Genomic DNA, 20,573 nt, shown 5'->3' with positions numbered 1-20,573 from the left:
TCGTTTTGTACAACCGGATGTTTATAAATGTGATAATATCGATAAATTGTTCACGAAACGGGAATGAGTGAGAGCGATTGTCGTTCGCTGCGATGTTTTATTATACAGTGTATTATTGGAATTATTTATTTATTAAAACAAGAAAAGCGTGTTGTTAGAAATTTTCTATATTCAATTAGACCGACGCAGTGGGACGCTTGTTTGTCACTCGGGGGGAATTAATTATTTTCACGGCCTCACTCAAAACGCAAAATGCCTTGAAAATTGTGTGGTGCGTGGGAAACGTAACTTAACCCTGGGTACTGTCTGCGGGGTACAGCCTGAATTTATTTAATTTTATTCATTACATTGTCACAATTAATATCTAAATTGTTACTATGTGTATTTGTATTTCTTTCTCTTCTTATTTGTATGGAAAACAATCGATATGGACACATATTTTTATATGTTTTTATTAAAAAAAATTTACTATCATCGTACAAAATCTATAAATAAATAAAAAAACTATATCATAATAGCGGTTCGTGACGAACAGCTCAATTTTAGTAATTCATCGTGTCCATGCTAATAACATTGTTGCACTCGGTTGTACAAATAAAGCAGGTTATCGATATTTGTTTATCTTCACGCTGTATCCCGCATATGGCATAGTAGGTACAGTGAACGTAGTGTTAAGTCTTTCCGTTTACCGTTCGATTCTCACTCGGTATAGAGTTCCGCCATCTGCCTAGCCTCTGCGATGTGGGAAAAAGCGTGAAGCCACTTTTTGTTACTTCTATATTTATACATTTCAAGGGCACGCATTGAGTACACTGTTAGGGGGATATGCCAAATTGCTTACATTAGATAACGATGTGACATAACGTTACTAAAAACATTGTAACAAACTCGTGACTAGCTGAACAGTAACAAGACTTGTAGACTGGCGGAACTCAACGACGTACTTAGTATTATTAGAGGGAGGATCATAATTCAAACTCGCAAAACAAACAAACAAAACAACTCGCAAAGCAATGTGAAACTCGTATATAAAACAGGATATTTAAATAATTCTTTATTAAAAGAAATACTATTTATTAATTTAAATAAACGACATAAATTGTAGTTATTATTAATCATCGATTATTAATTACTGATAATTCATTATCAATTTTCAGTTATCTAATATTATCTCTAAAAAGTTTTTATGTTTGAACGTTCCAATTAGCTACTAATTTTATTATTAACATTACTAACCCCAACATAACCACATTACACACTAACGTCACTATGGCCTATAATACTATACAAAACAAGGCCCCATTCTGTCTGAGTGAACACTCTGTTACCTTATTTTATTGACTTCCTTTAACGGCTATCAGATTACCTGGAACTCGGCTAGGGCTTGTATTTACCTCTTTATCACTTGTTGCTATACTATCAGTCTGTTTCTGCGAATTTTGATGTTTAATATGTATTTATTTTCGTATATATATTAATATTGAGTGTGGTTATTTTTCAAAGTTTATTTATTTGGTACTTTGGGTTTTTAGTATAAGTATTCTGTTATTTTTTTATGGGGACAGTCAATCCACGTATTAAAGGTTTCAGGACACAGGCCAAAAAATATTTAATTTAAAAAAAAACCAAATCAAGGCCAAAAATTTGGTATTTGAGATTATTTTTTTTATATTTATTTTAACTAAACAGTACAGACACGTGGTCCGTACTTTTTTTTACATTTTCACAATTATCAGCTAATTAATCAATTTGATTTTTATCTGTTACTTAAACTAGGCTTCTATCTTGAAATTATAGAGTAACTTAACTTAGCTTTACGCTGTTTCCCTAGCTAATCATGCAGAACGGAGTGCCAAAGGCTACTCTGCATTCACCTCGTCCTCGACTGTTCTCTTCATACATGCCATCGGGGGTCCTCATGCTTTTTACGTGACCATCCTCTAGTATCTTTGAGACTGTGTTTTCAAAGGTCAACTGAGGTCTCCATCTTTCTTTTGTTCTTCTACTGAGTATAGAGTAACGAAACTTGTAAATAAAAGATTAAATCTCTTCCCCACAAAAGCGACTTTCGTATATATATACACATATATATAGCGTATATCGTTTTTATTACTATGCTGAGTTACCAATATTTTTTAATAAATAGTATACAAAATTATTAATTAATAAGTCGTAGTTTATCAAAATTTCATGGCAAATGGATACAAATTCAAGCCCCGTTATGATAATCCTCTAAATAATTTATAATATTTTAGTTATAAGCACATCGTTGTGTCGTGAGTAAACGGATACTCTCACACAAGGCCCCATTCTGTCTGGTAACGTATGGAACGTTGCCGCACAAATGGCGAGGGACAATCAGCCATTCATCGCCTATCGTGTTTCCCAGAACCTTATATAATAAATCGTAATTCAAGGGGCTTTTATTATTATTAACTAGCTCCTGCTTAGTGTTTTATTTGCGAGTACTCTAGATTTTTTATTTTGTTGGAGACGATGATAGCAGGGAAGGCAAAGGGAACCTAGTGCTAAAACACTCCGTTCCCATTAAGACAATTATTAAGGTCCCTAGTTTCCTCCGGCAAAGAGCGGCGTTGAGTTCCGCCACTATGTTCACTATGCCTACCCTGGTAGGTATATGCAGGATTAAAAGATCTGACGAAGAAGAACTATCGTCAGTTAATTTCACGAACGTATTTCAAAATTGACATTAGTATGATTTACAAATGTGGTTAGGTAGAGATCTTAAAAAGAATATAAAAAGTAGAGATGAGTTAATTCACATTTCAAGGGGCCCCTTATACCAGGCACCAGCTCCTAGGTTGCAAATCCTAGGCACTGCGCTGAGCTCCGCAACTTGCACGTGAGAGGCTCCATTCCTGGCTCGATATACAAGGGTCAAGGGTAAACGACATGACACATTTTAATAAGGAATACAGGAATAACTAAAAACGGTGACATCTTTCAAACCTCCTCATGATATAGGGGATATGGGACGATGAAGAATAATAATAAATATGACCATATGTGTTTCGTAGAAGTTTCAATACTTTGTGATTAAAACATGTGTTAATTAAAATGAGTATATCCGTCGAGACCAGCAAACAGGCAAACCACAGAGAGCACTGGGAACTCAATTTTTGTATATACCTACAATTGTGATGGAATAATTTAATGATGATATTTTATATTAGTTTTATTTATCAACAGGTAAATATGAAACCACCCCGCATACCTATTCTGTTATGTAGGCAGAAGGAACCTATAGTGTTAGAATACTCCGTTCCCTACTTTCCGCCCAAGTTTCGCGGCATTTCATATAGAGTAGCGAAACTCACCGCCATACAATGCGGAAATACAGATAATTCTCTTTCCCAAGCAGAAATCAAACCGTGTTTACTGTCAGCAGGCAGGCGCTGCTCTTGCGTCACAACGACCTCGATTTTGTTTTAGTTTGTGAAAAAATCACAGTAATAGATTATTTATAGCTCTATTACAGTGTTCCGACGTTTTATCAATGAATTAGTTACAATTCCTTAGACAATTTTTCACTCTCATTTTAACTACTAACTCAACTTTTGTTATGGAAAAAGAGAATACAGTAACAGTAACTGATGATTAAGCTTGTAATATTTTTCTTTAACTATATAAATATTTAATATCTTGAAGAATGTGTCGCTTCATATTTATAAAAGCAACATTCTCTTTTGAGTTCATTTCAAAAGAACGGTATTTTCTTTACTTTTACATTCGTTTAATTGGTGAGTTGTTATCCTGATATTTAATTAAAACTAAAAATATATTCCTATGACACAATAAAATGCAACTAATAATAAAACTAATAAAATAATAGAGATATAAAAGATTTTGGTTTTTTACATAACAATTTTTGTACATCGTGGGGCAGTAGGATAGCTGTGTATGGGGTATATTTTAATTGTTTTCCTTATTCTCGCTATGATAGACAAAGTGCGGCGTTGAGTTCCGCTAATACGCAAGTAAATAACTAGGTGTATTAATACCTAGTACCTGCCTGCTTTGTTGTCCGGGAATAAAGCGTAAAACAAAAGAGTAATATGATTTTCTTAGAATTATTTTTTGTCTCTAAATAAGATAATCATAACTGGTCTGAGAAACGTCTCACAAACCCAAAAATTTGATAAATTATTTCTGTACAGTTCACTAACGATTCAGGCCAAGGATATCTGCCCGGGTCACCGCTCGCTATTGATTCCCTCAAATGACTTGGGACCTGAATATTCTTCATGTTACGGAACGCGACGAAAATTTAGGGGATTACTCTACTGTCTTCGTGCAGGTGTTGTCTGTTTGTTGTACTTAGTTATACTTGACACACTTGTTAAAATAACATTGTTAATACAAATATTTGAAATCCAAAAAAAAGAATCATATAAATTGCATACCCAATCAAAAGTTCTGAGGTAACCAACATAAGTCGTCAGTCGAATTGATAACCTCCTCTGTTTATAAAAGTCGGTTTAATACACGAAAACTTTATAAATTTGTATCCATAATTGTTTTTACCAAGTGTGCCACTATGTCATCGCATACTCGTAAGTATGTCGCAATACTACCGCTGGATACAGTAGTACTACGACCGGGACGCTACAATCAGGCCAAGGATCTCCGAACTAGGTCGTTGGCGGTTATTGATCTTCCCTCGGGACCAATAGAAACAGCATCATTTGCTTAAAAGTGAGATTGTACCAAATTTCCATATTATATTTTACTAACTGGTTTTTGCTCAGCAGAAATTTTGATTATAGACAATTTTATTATGTAGAGACCAGTTGTATGTTCGATATCCACACATTTTTTTTATTTCTTAGTATTTGTAACGAGACTTAGCAAACAAGGCGTTGAGTTTATGTTCATTTCTGTAATATTTGGCGGAATACGGGGAATGGAGTTTCTTAACGCTTGGTTCCCACTGTCGGCCCTGCTATATGCAGGAGACAGCATAAAAATGATGTTAACACACTCCTTTCCCATTAAGACAATTCCTTTCTCCTCTTTCCGCCGGATTCTCGAGGTATTGCGTGTTAAGTGGCGGATCTCAGCGCCAACGATATATTTTTTAAATAAAATCGTTTCTGTCTAGTAATCTTATAGCTTGTTTTATCAATCTTCAGATGCAGTTGATATTTTGCCTATTGAATTAGTTACCCTACTGATTCTATATGCTTAGAATGAATCGACCTTTAATCTTTCAGATTGCTATTTTAATCTTAAGTAGAAAATACTACACAAAAAATATTTGTAGGTGATCTATATGTATAAAAGGATATGTTCTCACTAACCGCTGTGCGTAGAAACGTGAAATTTGGACAGGTGTTTAATTTGAAAAATTTTAACCCTGAAGGGTTGAAACTGGGGTTAAAAGCTTGTATGGATTTTTTTTGAATCGTGACTGATTTTCGTAAAATTTGAAATTCAGACTTTTAAAAATATCTCATTGAACATGTGTTTAGAATTTGTATGAAAAATCTTTAAAACGCCATCGATTTTTATAAAATTTGAAATTTTGTCTCTTAAAAATGGTTTATTAAAATTCACCCCTAATGGTACAAATAAGCAGGCGTAGGCATTATATTGATAAAATTTCAAAACTTAAAACAATTTTCCAACTCCAACTTAAAACAAAATCTAATAACATACAAAGATTTGACATATAATTCTATTTAAAGAATAGTTGCACAAAATGTAAGTAATGTCAGTATGTCACTACACTACACATATTAAGTCAATAAGGGTAACAAAGTAGCACACTACGGAGTTAAGGGACGCTCCTTTGAAAGAAACCTCTTAAAAGTAGGCCAAGGGTGCCCTCATAACTGCTTTGCACGTGGAACTCACTATATTGCAAGGGTTCAACTATTTTCTACTGTAAATCACATTTGCCCTTTGCAACTTAGTCCTAGTTATATTGCGTTCTTGTCTTGTATTCAACAGTGTGTAAATACCCCTTCCTTAGCAGTCGGGAAACACTGTTATACTCATATTAATGGATTTAAAAAAGGGAGAATGTGATTTTTTTAAAACAAACAGCTGACATGCTGCAATTTATTATTGGGGGTTATTTTATTATTGTTTTTTTATGTTTAATAAATACGTTAAGTATTAAAAGAATTAATTATAATACCAAAAATATATGCCCCTTGAAAACATTTATTTCTATCTTTATTTCGCTAATCTAATATGGGAAAAAGTAGGTAGGTATTTATAAAAGTTTAAATGACAACTCTACAGCATTAATATTCGTCTCTATAACAAACAAAAATAAGTGAAATGTGTTCAAACAAAGACATTATTCGTTATATAACGGTACCCGGAGACGGGTGTAGGGACCGGGTCACATCGGGAATCGGGCCAAGGATTCTGCTGCAGATGATATTGATCCGTTAGAAGGATGGTTACAATGGTCAAAGCACGAAGATTTAGCTCCTATCCCCATACATTTAAGATCTGATATAGCAAATCATTCTACCAATATGATTTTGTATTTTTTGTTATGTACCCTCCCTCAATTCGAACCTCCACCAATAAAACGTCAAAATTGTTTAAAACGGAAGAAATTTAGACTTTGATTACAACACAGTCTACCACAGGTGTTTCATTGCTATTATAATATTTGAAATCTTGTTATGATTATAACGGGTTCCGTCTTCTCTTTGATCTTTTACAATTTCTTCCCATGACCCCTTTTGTTTACTAATTATAGTTTTGTTCTTTTGCGTTTTTTGGGTTATTTATAAATAAATGTCAAAATAAATATAATCGCATTATATTTGATTTTACTTTATTATGTTGAGTGTCCTCTGTTTTCTAAATTAGATTGAAGGTATCGTAACATCCTAATTATCAAATTCGCCTTGATACTTTATACTAAAGCATCTGGCGCTGGTCCTGTTTATATAGTGACGAGAAACCCAAGGGCTCTATGTGTTTGTTGGCATAAGCGTCGCGTCGTCGACATATTCATAGCATAAAAAAGGTTTTCCCAACTGACAATACCTAAGCTATTGCTTTTTCCTCCTTTAATATTGTAATAATTAAAACATCCATGCAAACATTTAATATCTCTGTCAAGTGTATGTATTTGTTTTATAAATAATTATCGTAACGATTTTTTTTAGTGAAAATGTAAAACTGTAGGTAACTTTTTTTATCACTTTTACTTACCTGTTTCCCACATAATGCGGGATAATCTATAACTTAGTGTTGAGTCACTCTTCACTTTACACAGCAGATACCAATACATCTCATCATTTTACCAGACTTGGGAAACTAAAATATCTTAAATTTAAATATGCCTTTGAGGAGTGGTTGCCTTGGTCAAAACCGCCTCAGCTATCGCATGTGCAGTCAGATAACACTAACAAAAAATGCGTTTTCATATTACACTGATATTTCATATAAAAACTTCGTAAATACATTTAAGAATTATTTCTAATAGTAATAAAATGATTAATTCATCGATGCCGGACATGTTAAGGTCCGTTTACTTGCCAGCAGCCTTCATATTTCCACATAGCATATCGGTACCTATATAAATCTCATTATTACTGGAGTGCCCATCGAATGTTTAAATCGATAGTCTGACGCATGCGTGGTTCACCCTCCACCGGCTCGATAGTGCACGTCCCCCCTACCGTCTGGGGTAAACGACTCGTTACGATAGGTCTAGGACCGAATATTTTATGTTTTTTTTGACATGTGGGTAGTTTTGATATATTTTTTGATATCGATCGCTGTATGAAAGGAGTTTTGGCAATTTTGGAAAACCAAGATGATTTTTAGTTTATTTTTTTTATTATTTATTGTAATTATAAGTTTGCTTTGTTTTTTGACATGAGTACGTATCTTACGTTTTAAAAACATATAATGTATGACTTGTTACATACATTTGTGAGGCCAGTCTTGGCGCCGGGGCACAAGCAATGCTACTGTAAACCCAAAAGGTTAAAACAAACACATATGGGGTGCAGCGTCTGACTGTGAGCGCGAAGGTTGTTCGATTCTCAGTCTGGTGGATTTTATGATTATATTTAAATTTGGTACACTAAGTGCGGCATTACATCCTGCCTGAGTGGCAGGATGTAATGCCTTTTTTTGCATCACCCGCAATACAATAGAGTGTCTTAACACTTAGTTCCGTCTGCCTACCCACCTTTATGTGAGGAATACAGAGTTAAGGTAAAAAACCTTAATGTATCTATGTAACATATCAACAGATATCGAAATTATCCGAGGCCGTCGTGGCGTTCATTCAATAAGGATCAATCTCATATTTTAGGTTTTATGCTTTTAGCGATAACCCTATCTGAAATATATCTTTGCTAGACTGGTCTAGATAACTTTTTTATTTACAGCCTTTGTAGAGAAAAACATATTGCCTAGTTATCCAACGTTATTATAACGATTTTTTTATTTAAATGTTTATCTTTTCTGTTTGTCCGCGGCTCTATTTCGGTTTTGATGAGATTTATAAATACAAAGATTTATTACTTGTCTGCAGGGTTTCTTGATTTAGTGCAAAGCTTTTATTTCATTTGAAATTAAAAAGTTTCAAATGAAATAAATTCTACAAATGGAATATTTTCCGAGTGGAAATTAAACCCACAACCGTTGCCTTCAGTCAGACGTTGTGTCGGCCTCTATAGCAATATATAGGTCTTACTAAATATATCACGCGCAGTTTATCTAACGCTTGTTATCGTTATCATAGCCATTTAATGAAAAAATATTCCGGGACCGATCGATAGTGCGCCATCACAACGCTCTTTGAGTAACACTAACTATAAATTATGATTAAATTAATATAAAATGAATTTACCGTCTATATTTTTATTTTATTTATTTTTCATTCAGGACTTTACATGATGAGCAGAGTTCTGAAAAATAAGTTTTAAATATTTAGATGTCTCCAAGCCATCTGAGCACGTCCTTCTTCATTCTCACTACCTCACTAGTACCTAGTACTTGTTATTCTGTACCTTGGAGGTATGTCAAAATGTGCCACGTCATTATATGCATTATTATTTTATTGATCTCGAAATATTTACTAAGGCTCAGTTAACTTAATCGTACTTCGCGAAGAGTGCTATGAAATTATAAGAAACGTAGAAAAAAATATCGATGTATTGTTTCCTTGCAAAATGAATATTTTGTATGACTAGCAATATATGACGTCACATGTTACTGACATTATCTACGAATATTAAAATTTATAATAGTTAATAACGTCATTCCTTTATGTGTTATAATAATTTTCCTTGGTTTTTTTATGTATGCTTATAAAAAATTCTTTCGAAAATTCTAATATGAAATGTCTTTGTATTTTAAAGGCATGACGATTCACGAGTAAATTAAAAATATTAATATAATATTATCTTAATTGGCAAGATAATAATATAATTACATTTCTCAATGAAAATAAATGCTTTAAAATTATAATGATATGAGAATCTAGTTACGCAGTTCATTAATGTCTGCGGTGCTTTAGTACCTAATATTAGTAATTAATAGTACTAGACGAAGATTAGATGACGATTTACGATAGAACAATGCGAGTTCTTTAATTATGGCAATTAGACAAATTGAATCAAGGTATGTATTTTGTAATTCGGAATTACAGGTTCGGTAAATGTACTTTTATAACCAAATTATATTCGACAAATATATGATTATTGTGATAAATAATATGATGTTATCTTATGTTGGATGTCTTATGATGGAGTCTGGATCATAAAATTTCATCTATAACAAAAGAATATACAAAAAATAAATTGAATGTCAGACAAATAAATCCAATATTTCGGATATCCATTTTATTGTTGCTACAAAACATTGCATAATAACAGTTAATAATTCCCAAGTTTAATCAGTCACGTTTTATTGGTTTATCTTCTCTTTCGTGCACTTTACAAAGTATGGCGTCAACTCTCTCTCTCCAAGGCGGAGAGGTGGGGGTCGTGACGTCAGAGATCAATACCGGTCTATGTGCATGATGTAACTTGTTTTGGGGTCTTTACACTGCTATAATAGTACATTTCAAGGGTGCTTATGCTAAGGTAGTATTTATGTGACGCTATACTCGAGTTGTTTCAGTATTTTTTAGAAGACTCACTTCATTCTCTATTACCATATGCCAAAAAAAGATATCTTCATTAGAAATTATATTTTTTTATTTTGTTCCAAATGAAATATTAATTAAAGAAAAGTCAGATAATATTACACCATACCGCTTAAGTAAATTTAAAGATTTAAGGCAAAATTGATACAAGGTTGGTATAAAATAGTTAATTTATCTCTCATTAAATTTTTAAAGTAATAATATTTACATTACTCAAGATACTTAATTGTAAAGGTTTAAAATAAATGAAAACCACAAATATTAATTATGAAGTATTTCAGCATATTGAATTCCGAAAACAATAGTCTATTGTACTTTTCATTCATTTCATTGTGGTCCATGCTGGTAAATTTTGTTGCTGGTTAGTCAGATGTTTAATTATCACTCAAATAACAAAATGATTGCAGTTGTAGTAGAGGCTATAAGGAAAGAAAGCTATAACGAACGGAAATCTGAAGAGTGAGTTACTGGTGTCAAATAAATAGCGTGTTCAACAAAAGTTCATATATTAGTCGCTTGATGTGCGCAACGTAAATAAACATTGACACGTGTTAGGGAGTGGACCCAGGCATGCGCCCTGAGGTACCCCACATCGATCCGACCACTGCTGGCTAAAGCTAGATTACAGCTAGACTCCCGGAGAACAAAAGATACCAAAATCAAGCACTAAGAGACAATGAACGGTCTTATTTTAAAATTTATGATTAAAAATATACGTACTTAATGAAGACGTATATAGACGAAAGCTTGTACGAACGTACGTTCGTGAATGTTAAAGATAAATATATTTTTTGGTTAGTGACATGCGAGTTATTGAATAGCAAATGAAAATACGTCAAATTCATTACCATTTGTAACATACGTGCTGTAAATTCTTATCAAACTATTATATAATTTTAAATATTATAAAAAGTATATAAATAAATATTGCATGTATATATTTGTGTTGCTTAAACGACAGTATGTGTAATATAAACATTATTAAAATTTAAACATGTAATATATTACGTTTTACAAACAGTAAGTTCTCAAAATCGATAGCCAAACTGCTGAGCTGCGTATCGCGCCACCTACGCTGCTATCGCCCCAATCATTATTGTGTTTAGTCATCATTTTCTACTGTAATGTAAAATAAATATGCATATATATATATAGCAAAGTATTATAAAGTTACCAGATTTTAGTAATTTTGTAAATGCATCATAAATACAAGAGTATTCGCGACGTGTTTTGTGAGACTTGTGGATGCAGATCAAATGTCACTAGGGGGCGGGGCAAATTTATTTTTTATCTACATAAAGGTTCCCTAATTTATTTTAAACAAAACACGTTCGAAATCAACGTTTCTAAAACTGATGAACGTAGTGAAATGTCACTAGATTCTCTCTGTCTTCACCTAAAAATGTGGCTAATGCATTGTAATTAAGTCACAATCGTATATTGTAGAGGATTTTCTTTAAGGATTAAGTAATCTAATAAAAATGAGCACCATATATTTTCGGTACTCTATTTTCTGACATAGCAATCTCCACAAAGGGTGTAGTGTATCTATGCTGGAATAGATGTAAATAAACATAGCTGGCACGTGCCGCTAGAGATGGGCTCCGCGCAAGCGTACTACCGCATTAGTTCATTGCACCGTTAATTGTTTAGCATTTTTCTCACATCTTCTACATTCAAATTTGATTTATAAGTTTGAATGGCTAATGCTAGTCATTAAAACTTCTTGTATAATATAGAAAATCTTATATAATTTATCTTTTTTGATTGCTTTATATGTTTTATTTCATTTCAAAGAGATAAAACCTTTATGTAAACACATTTTCTGTTTCAAATAATAATTCTTATCCTATATCTCCTCAACCCTACCTGTTGTCTGATATAGCCGTAATTGATCAGTGACGCATATTGTCTTTGCTTCACCTTAGATATTTATAAAAAAACAATTAACTGATAAGATATGAACAATGTCTCGAACTCTCGATGGATAATAGAGGTGGACCTAATATATATATATATATATACTTAATTATATACTATTATTGGGACCAGTCATGGCACAGGGGTACGAACACGCGACAGTAAACGTAAATTTAATATTTAATATTTTAATGCCCCTCCCTTTGGTAACAAGGTAAAGCGCAGCGTTGAATTCTGCCATTCAACACGCAATGCCTCCACTATTTAATAGGAACAGAGCGTCCTAACATTAGGTTCTCAGGTGTCTTCCACTTACCCTGGTATGTGCGGTATACAACGTAAAGCTAAAATATATCCTAATATATAGCGTTAATAGTCTCAAACAATCTTTAAAAGAAGGATTTTCATAATCCTTTAAAATTAGATTAAATATCCAGTTTTAAGTGGATATTTTATCGACAATCATCTAATTTCGGAATAATGAAATAGCGTATAGACTCTAAGCTTCAAAGCATTTTATTTGGATACCTGAAAGCAATCAAGTAATCGCATTTACTTGTAAGTTTCACATCACAATCAGACGGAAACGTAATCAAATTTAGTTGAACTCGTTTGGTATTTTCAATTCTTTTGCTTTCTTTAGCCTAAGATTTGAATATAGTATCTGTCATTGACGTCGCTGTTAACTTCGAACCAACAACCGTCGCGTGTAGTCGCACGGTTCTGCCCAATGCGCCACTACACTCACTCACTCATATTTCAAGTATTTTTTAGTATATTTGTTGGAAAAAAATGTCATATTAAAGAAATCCGTTAACATAATTCGCTACAACAATGTTTGTTGACAGGTTACTAAAAACTACGTGAGTAATATTGAAAGCTTCAACATGTGTATATTTAAACAACCAAAAACACAAAGTGAGCTCGTCCGCAGAACGTGTTTTAGTGAACACGAACCGTAGTTATAGTATACGACATGATCGGCCGTCATTACCTGACCGCATAACTGTTTTTCCCCGATCCTACGCATACAAAAAGCGATGGGCCTTTATTATTATTGAAACACAACTCGCGAGCGAGCAGCGGCAACATGGCCGCGCGCTGTTGCCGCTCCTCACGCTCGGCTGACTCGTCACGTGACGTCACGTCTCAAGATGGCCGCCGCGCCGACCGCGGAGCCCCGCTCCCGTCCCGTCTTCCAGCCGGATCCAACGCGCTTCATAATAATAATAATTTAAAACGCAGTCGCCTTTGAGGAAACCGAGTGAGGAACGAGAATAGATTGAAATTGAATGCATCGAGCACGTCGGTTATACGCGTTAGCGCTAATTGTTATTCTACAACGGTAGCTGTTTACTTTCGTTGAATAATATCGACTCTACTAGCGGAATCTGTGATTTACTTGTTGGATATGTTATATTCAATTGTTTGACGAATTTTATACGTTTTATTTTAATACTTTTGAGGACAGAGACGTTCGTCTCACTGTTTGTAAATGTTTGACTACCTTTCATATAGATCCTTCTCTCAGACTGTTTTATCGAAAACTGGTCTTATTTCATAAATAACGGACACTATAAATAGTATTATTTTAATTATTTTGTGAAGGGACCATTTACAAAAAATAATTACTATAATGAGTATGTTGGTCAACAACCGCAATGATGTTACTGCATCTGGTAGATTGTTGTGCATATACCGGGTTCGTTATCGTGCGGGGGGCGGACGTGGAGGCGCCGGGGGGCAAGGGGGCGCATCCGCGTCGGGCTAACGGCTCGTCCTCGGCGCGTCGCGGTGCGCGCGCTGACGTCACCGCTCGATAATGGCCGCCGCCCGACCCCCGCGGCCGCGCCACCCGTCGCAACAGCTCAGTCTCTCTCCAACTCGCCACCAGAGCGATTGCGTCGACATTGCTCCGCTGTGTTGCATGTGATACTTGTGCTCTGTGTACCATGGTGACAGTGTTTTTCTTTTCGAGTAAATAAAATTTGTGAAAATTTTCAAGGGGAGCGAAGACCGATCTCTCGCACACCGCAACACGTTCGGCGGCGAGATGTCGGTGATGCAGAAGCGCCAGCACTGCTACTTGTGCGACTTGCCCCGCATGCCGTGGGCGATGTTGCACGAATTTTCAGAGGCGGTATGTCGCGGATGTGTTAATTATGAGGGAGCGGATAGGATCGAGATTGTTTTGGAAACGGCAAGACAGCTGAAGCGCGCACATGGTTTTCAAGAAGGAAGGGGACCTACCCATGCTAAAGGAGCCCACCGAGCACCGATGGAAGCACATCAGAACGGAGGAGAAAGTACAGCTCGGCCAGCTCCACCGGCTCATCATGCTCCATCTGCAGGATTTACTTTACATCATTCAAGACCCACGACAAACGCTGGTCTTTTGGCAGAGTATGGAGGACGCAGAGAGGAGCACGACGGCAGGCGGTTAACTCATTTACCGCTTGCTCATCTGCCAACGCATGCAGGAGGTCGCCTGGCTCCCGGCTTAACGCTAAAACGACCTTTAGATGACGATGACCACCAGGCACATCATGAACCAACAAAGAGGCTTTTAGAGGAGCACAGTCGGCCACCACTAACTCGTGGTGATTCTTTACCTGCCGTGTCTTTGGCCGCTCCTTTTGCCCCTGATCGAGTCTTCAAGCAAGAGAAACATCCATTACGGACACCGTCTTTTGATGCATCTTCATTCAAATCTAATGGTAAGTTCATAATTTATATTAGATTTAATTCGATATTAAAAATTGCGAAGGTTGCAATAGTCGTTCAACTAAATCAATCAAAAAATCCTCATTTATATGAAATAGTTTTGCCCGTAATCTTTTTTTACTTTTATATTTTCGTTAACTAATTATTTAATTGAATTTTATATTCCCTGTACTACTTTTATTAATATTCCTATTATAGCGGATACATGAGGCAATATTATTGTTAGAAATATATAATATTATTTTAATTTTAATAAGATAATGATGATAATGAAAGAAGATGAGTGTTGCTTGATTTTGAAGAATTTATGTAGCAAAGTAACCGAGCGCATGAGATAACGTAGTAAAATTAATGTTGCTTATCATTTACAGCACACTTTAACACGCTCAACGTGATAAGGTAGTGGATAGTGATAGTTGTATACACGTTCCTTAAAAGCAGAGTGTTTTGCGCAAGCGTTCGCCAAGGGATTCATATCTAGGTAGATGCATTAACTCGGTCCATAAATATAAAACCGGTCGGACTGGTTGAGCGTTCTCGAAAGCGACTCAGCACTCCGCACTCCGCGCTGGCCTCTCGCACACCAGCCCACGTAACGAGCGCGCGCCGTGAATGCACGACAGCGTCGGCGCGGCAACGTCGCGTGACGACATTTTCGCTCGCGTACGTATGTAGGTACTAGGTAGGCCGTCGAGCGAAAAAATATAGCGCCTGCCTACGCTTGGCAGAGTCGCTCGACCACATTCCGCCGGCGTGTGTGTTCAGCACTCGGGAGGGAGCGCTGCGGCCAAAAAGGTCACCACGTGACGTCACCGCCGCCATATGGCCGCGCCTGCCGACCAGCACGCCCTTTCGCACGTTACTCTAATAAATTATCTGTTTACGTTCCATTTCATTGTGACATTTGATGCGATGCATGTCATCTATAGTACACGGCCTCGTGCCAGTAACAGTATGTTGGAGCTCAATATTAGTATTGTATAATAGTTGATTAATATGGTCAACAAATGAGGAAATCATTAAAAATATATATTTTCGCTATTCTGTTAGTGTTGTCATAAATTTGAGTCCTATATTTACATAAATATGGGCTTAGGATTCATGACGGCCAATTTTAAAGTAAATTATAACAAGTATTAGAAGCTAAAAACGAATATAGCGGCAGTAGTAGCAAATGCACACATATGGAAAGCTCGGGAATGCGACGTTTGGCAACGTCGCGCTGCGATACGAGCCGCTGCACATTCAAGTGTGCCACTATCGCCACACTCACGTCCCCGTCTGCGAGCTGCCTGAGCCCACAGCGGCCTGAGAGGCCAGCGCCACGCCGCCACCAGGCAATGACACATCGACACGCTACGTAAGCGCGTATTAACACACAATGCTATTTATAAGACATTATGTGCGTGTGTGTTTACTATCCGACGGTCCACCGCAAGCGATGTGTCATCCAACATTGAATGTGAGGTTATTCGGACAAATTGAAACGGTGTCGTTCGACGACGATGCAACGAAAGTGGCGCATGTCAAATTGTTACTAACGCTCGTGCCAACAAGTATACTATATGCTGCCAAATTAATTAAACAGAATGACGTTACGCGAAACTATTATAGAGTAGTTATCGATTCATTTGTTCTGTACATCGCATATATTTAAAAACAAAACAAATGGGTCCCAGTATAGGCATGACGCAATATTCTGATATATATATTTTGTTACAAATTCATGTGTTACTTTATTTCCTTATGCATTGGTTGAAGAATATAATAATATTAATGTAAGCGGGAACGACTTTTGCAACATTCTTAATATAATTAAACCTATGCGTCATCTAAGCAAATGTATTTTAATTTAATTGTATAATTATGAGAAATTAATTATCAATAGAATTTTTTCTTTAGGATATGCTAACAGCGCTCCTCTTACGAATGGCTCTGCTGGATCTCCCTTGGGTAGGACTGCTGGTTCCCCACCAGTCACCGGTGCTGGTGCTGGACCATCGCCAATGGCGGCTTTAATGTCTGTAACAGATACTCTACCCCCTGGATCGCCACGGTCAGCTGGAGGTTCGCCTCCTCAACCGCCACCACAGCGCTCTGCTAGCCGGTCTAGCCAACACTCGCCCAATTCATCGGGTAAGAACTTGTATTTCATCTGACGCATATATTCTGCGTTTCGTCATATTTAGGAACCTTTAAGGAGCATATCTTCATAAAAAATTGTTTATTATAGATCAAAAAAACATATATCTTAAATATGCACGCACATTTCCATATAATTTAAGCAAGTTTAAACGATTGTACGACTATTGATTGTGTCTAAATGAGTCGGACTCGGGCGGTCCGATAGCCGCAGTCGCATTTCGACGCGGCTCCCGACGACCGCTCGCACTCGTAATCTCAGCTACAGTCTGCTGTAAAGCAAACTTAGTTTTTTATTGTGTTTCCTTATATTGTAATAATTAGCAGACGGTAGCTAAAAATAATCCTCCGGTCCGGCAGGGTCGAACGGCGGGCGGCGGTCGTCGGGTTCGCGGCACGTGTCGTCAACGACTTCAGTGTCGTCGACGGAGGCCGGAGAGGGTGCAGAGGCCGCAGCCCCTGCGCCTGCGCCTCTTCTAAAGTGCACCCTCTGCCAGGAGCGCCTCGAAGACACACACTTCGTACAGTGCCCAAGCCAACCGCACCACAAATTCTGCTTTCCATGCTCCCGTGACTCCATCAAAAGACAGCAAGGATCTGAGGTGAGAATCTTCCTTAGTATTAGTTGTTTTACTCAAAATTCTAATTACTTCTGTAAATTTATTTGTTTTCTAACAGTGCATTATTTTTAAAATATTTTTTCCTTTTTAGGTATACTGTCCAAGCGGTGACAAATGTCCCTTGGCTAACTCGACAGTACCCTGGGCTTTCATGCAGGGCGAGATAGCTACGATTTTAGGGGAAGAATTCAAGCCGAAGAAGGAACGGGAGACCTAGGGCAATGTGCCAAAGACTCGACTTTATCTCTTGTCCCTCTCGATGTAAATGAGCACGAGAGGAGTTTTGCCCGTAAGGGAGCATTCGATAGCCTTGCGCGTCGAAACTGCGGCTCCGATAGGGATACGCGGCCAGGCCGTGATAGACCGATCACTTGTATATAAATTGTAAATAAATCTATATAACTTTAGTTCGCTCATCAAGAGTGGCGATTTGGAATTGGTTCTCCGGATGGTCTGATATGGACCGTATTCAGCGTAATGGATTCTTTACGATTCAGCCGATTCTGACGAAAGCGCTGGCGTTTGTTTTAATGAGCTTTGCAATATACTGAATATAGTACATATCTGTTTTTCGAAAATTTTATTATTGTCTTGATTCTGGACGATCCTTTAGAAACACGACAACTTTTGATCTGAAGTAACTCTCGATGTACGCCGGCGATGTCTGCGACCGCGTGTATACGTGTTATATGGGATTTCTTCGGATGCCATTTTCTTAGTTACCTTTAGGTTCCGAACCATAGTTAACTTGGCATTTATTTTTATTGTGATTCTTATACACTATACGAGTATTATGCGATATATGATCATGACATTTATGTAGTCCAGTACTGACTGTAAAAAAGTAGTTTTTCTGATATCGATGATGCACCGCGCCCTGTACAGATAATTAGCTCGGTGTACATTTGTATTTATTACATACATTCGCATGTGAAATAGTGTTATTTTATATTACGAAGCGATTTATTCAGAGTGGCTCGAGTTCCGTTACTGTATTTCATTCGGGGAAATGATTCGGCGTGGAAATGGCTGTTTCTTTTGTTTTTTTTTTCTTATTTACGGAGTTGCGTTAAGATTGGAAATCATTCAAAATTGTACTTTTCAAAGTTATAGGTTCTTTAAATATAAGTTACGTCAATGGAATGGGCCGAAGGTCAGTATTAGTGGGATTGTACCTAGTCATTTTGAGAAATGTCAAATTGTCAGATCCGCGAGCACGCGGCCGTTATAGGAACTCTTAAAACTCGCTGCTATATTTGTATAAAGTGAAGTAATTATCATTATATTATTATTATTATATATATATGTCATAATGTTATACAGTCGTAGTGGGTCAATTTCGAAGGCTATCAGACGGCAGTCGGCTTCGAATCTTGCTTTCGCATCGGCTTTGGTCATAGTTGTAAACTGATAAGTCACGCTAGATGCTTCGAGTGTCTGCTTGACATTTGAACCGTCAATCGCACGTCAGTTGCTATAGTAATGTCGGGCTTACACCAAGTGCGAAAGCGAAATAGTGCTGTTTAATGCAATCAACAACTATTTCCGAGCTTTTATCTCTACATTGCTATGTTCGTCTGGTGTAAGCCCTGCATATATCATTAATTCTTGTAAGCATATTATATGTTAATAGTGTCATAATATCCGTAACGAGACGCGACTTGTCTTTAAATACTGCGTATTTCAACACATTCAATGAAATTGATATGTCCATTATTTATTTTAGATGTTCGTATACATATACGATATACATACGTACGTTGTATATACTTGTTGTAAATAATTTAGGTAACATTATGGATTATATCCAGTCAGTATTATACTAAGTACTGTGAACATGTAGTTATTTGTAAATCACATTTTTGCTACTTGATCGTATTTTGCTGATTTGTCAGATAATTCGTTTTTTTTAATAAAATTGTATCATTTTTGTATTGAGCTAATATATGTGGCATGCATTTTAATCATTCGGGCAGTGTGCCCTTGGCTATTTGTTGATTTTAAATATATTACTTTCATTATCGATGTTTTAATGTTGCTTTTTAATGTTATAACGTGCATATTAACACAATGTTCTTTTGAAGCTACTTATATTTTCTGATAGATTTCGAAATTGATAATTAGTATCAGTGGAAGTTGATGACTTATTGATAAATTTTTCCGCCAGAGTTGGCATTATAATAAAAATGTAAGCACAAAGTGTGCATCTTATTTTGTAACTTCGAGATGTTAAATGTCCGAAGATGTCTACTTCACAATATTCTATTTATGGTACTTTGCTTATTCATATAATTTGCTTTTTAATGGTGTTTAGTGTGTAAGGTGTACAAGGACATGTTTTAGGTCCTGTTCTTCTCTTCCAAGTTTACAAAGTGTGTAAACAATTACTTATATATATATAAATGGGTACATTCGTACATTTAACATCTCAAAGAATTTATAGTCCGCCTTTATGAATAGGCTTGTTTGTAGGTGGCGAAGAGACTTGTATCTTTCTACTGTAAGCAACAAGTGAAATGCTTCGATTAAGACGTTAATGTACATGTTGGTGAAATACAATTGATGTCATTTTGTAATACTACTTTTATTTCTTTATTCATCCTTATCCTTAAATCCTATATAATCCTGTCCATTTGAGTTACTTTTCTCAAAAAATAAATAAATGAGAAAATTATTATATTTAAAAAATAATGTTTGTATGTCATTTATAGAATCGTAAACTATGCATTAAATCGAAATGGAAATTCATTACACTCAAAATGAAATGAATATTTGTGTAATGTCTTTCCTTCAAACTTATTTTATTTGGCGTAGCAGTGCTTGCATGGTACAACCAGTAGTCTATAAAAACCAAATAATAATTAAACTGTTGAAAAGAAGATACATAAAACAACAAACATATCAACGAAACAATTTGAATTATTTCTACTATATTAATATGTGATGCATAACGCATCGACTATAAGGAGATTAAAAATAATTGAAAATTGTGTTACAAACTACATCTAAAT

General features: G+C 36.0%; 1 protein-coding gene across 3 annotated transcripts in view; it reads left to right on the top strand.

Moving 5' to 3' along the window:
- Positions 1-20,573, top strand: part of Pits (Protein interacting with Ttk69 and Sin3A) — a 102,025-nt gene that overhangs the window by 78,215 nt on the left and 3,237 nt on the right. Inside the window, exons 1-4 of one of the 3 annotated variants that reach the window (XM_085199164.1) lie at positions 13,927-14,793; positions 16,703-16,936; positions 17,303-17,544; positions 17,654-20,138. The exons of 1 other annotated variant lie outside the window; for it this stretch is intronic. In XM_085199164.1, the coding sequence (XP_085055290.1) occupies positions 14,130-14,793; positions 16,703-16,936; positions 17,303-17,544; positions 17,654-17,779 (1,266 nt within the window). In that variant the 5' untranslated portion in view covers positions 13,927-14,129 and the 3' untranslated portion in view covers positions 17,780-20,138. Of the gene's footprint in view, positions 1-13,926; positions 14,794-16,702; positions 16,937-17,302; positions 17,545-17,653; positions 20,139-20,573 lie in introns of those variants that run through there. One more of the 3 variants, XM_085199163.1, reaches the window with a different exon arrangement.

Source organism: Heliconius melpomene, chromosome 16 (genome assembly GCF_056956725.1).
Source record: "Heliconius melpomene rosina isolate 202511_hmr_F chromosome 16, ASM5695672v1, whole genome shotgun sequence".
NCBI classification, from domain to species: Eukaryota; Metazoa; Arthropoda; class Insecta; order Lepidoptera; family Nymphalidae; genus Heliconius; species Heliconius melpomene.
This window is presented reverse-complemented; position numbering and strand designations above follow the sequence as displayed.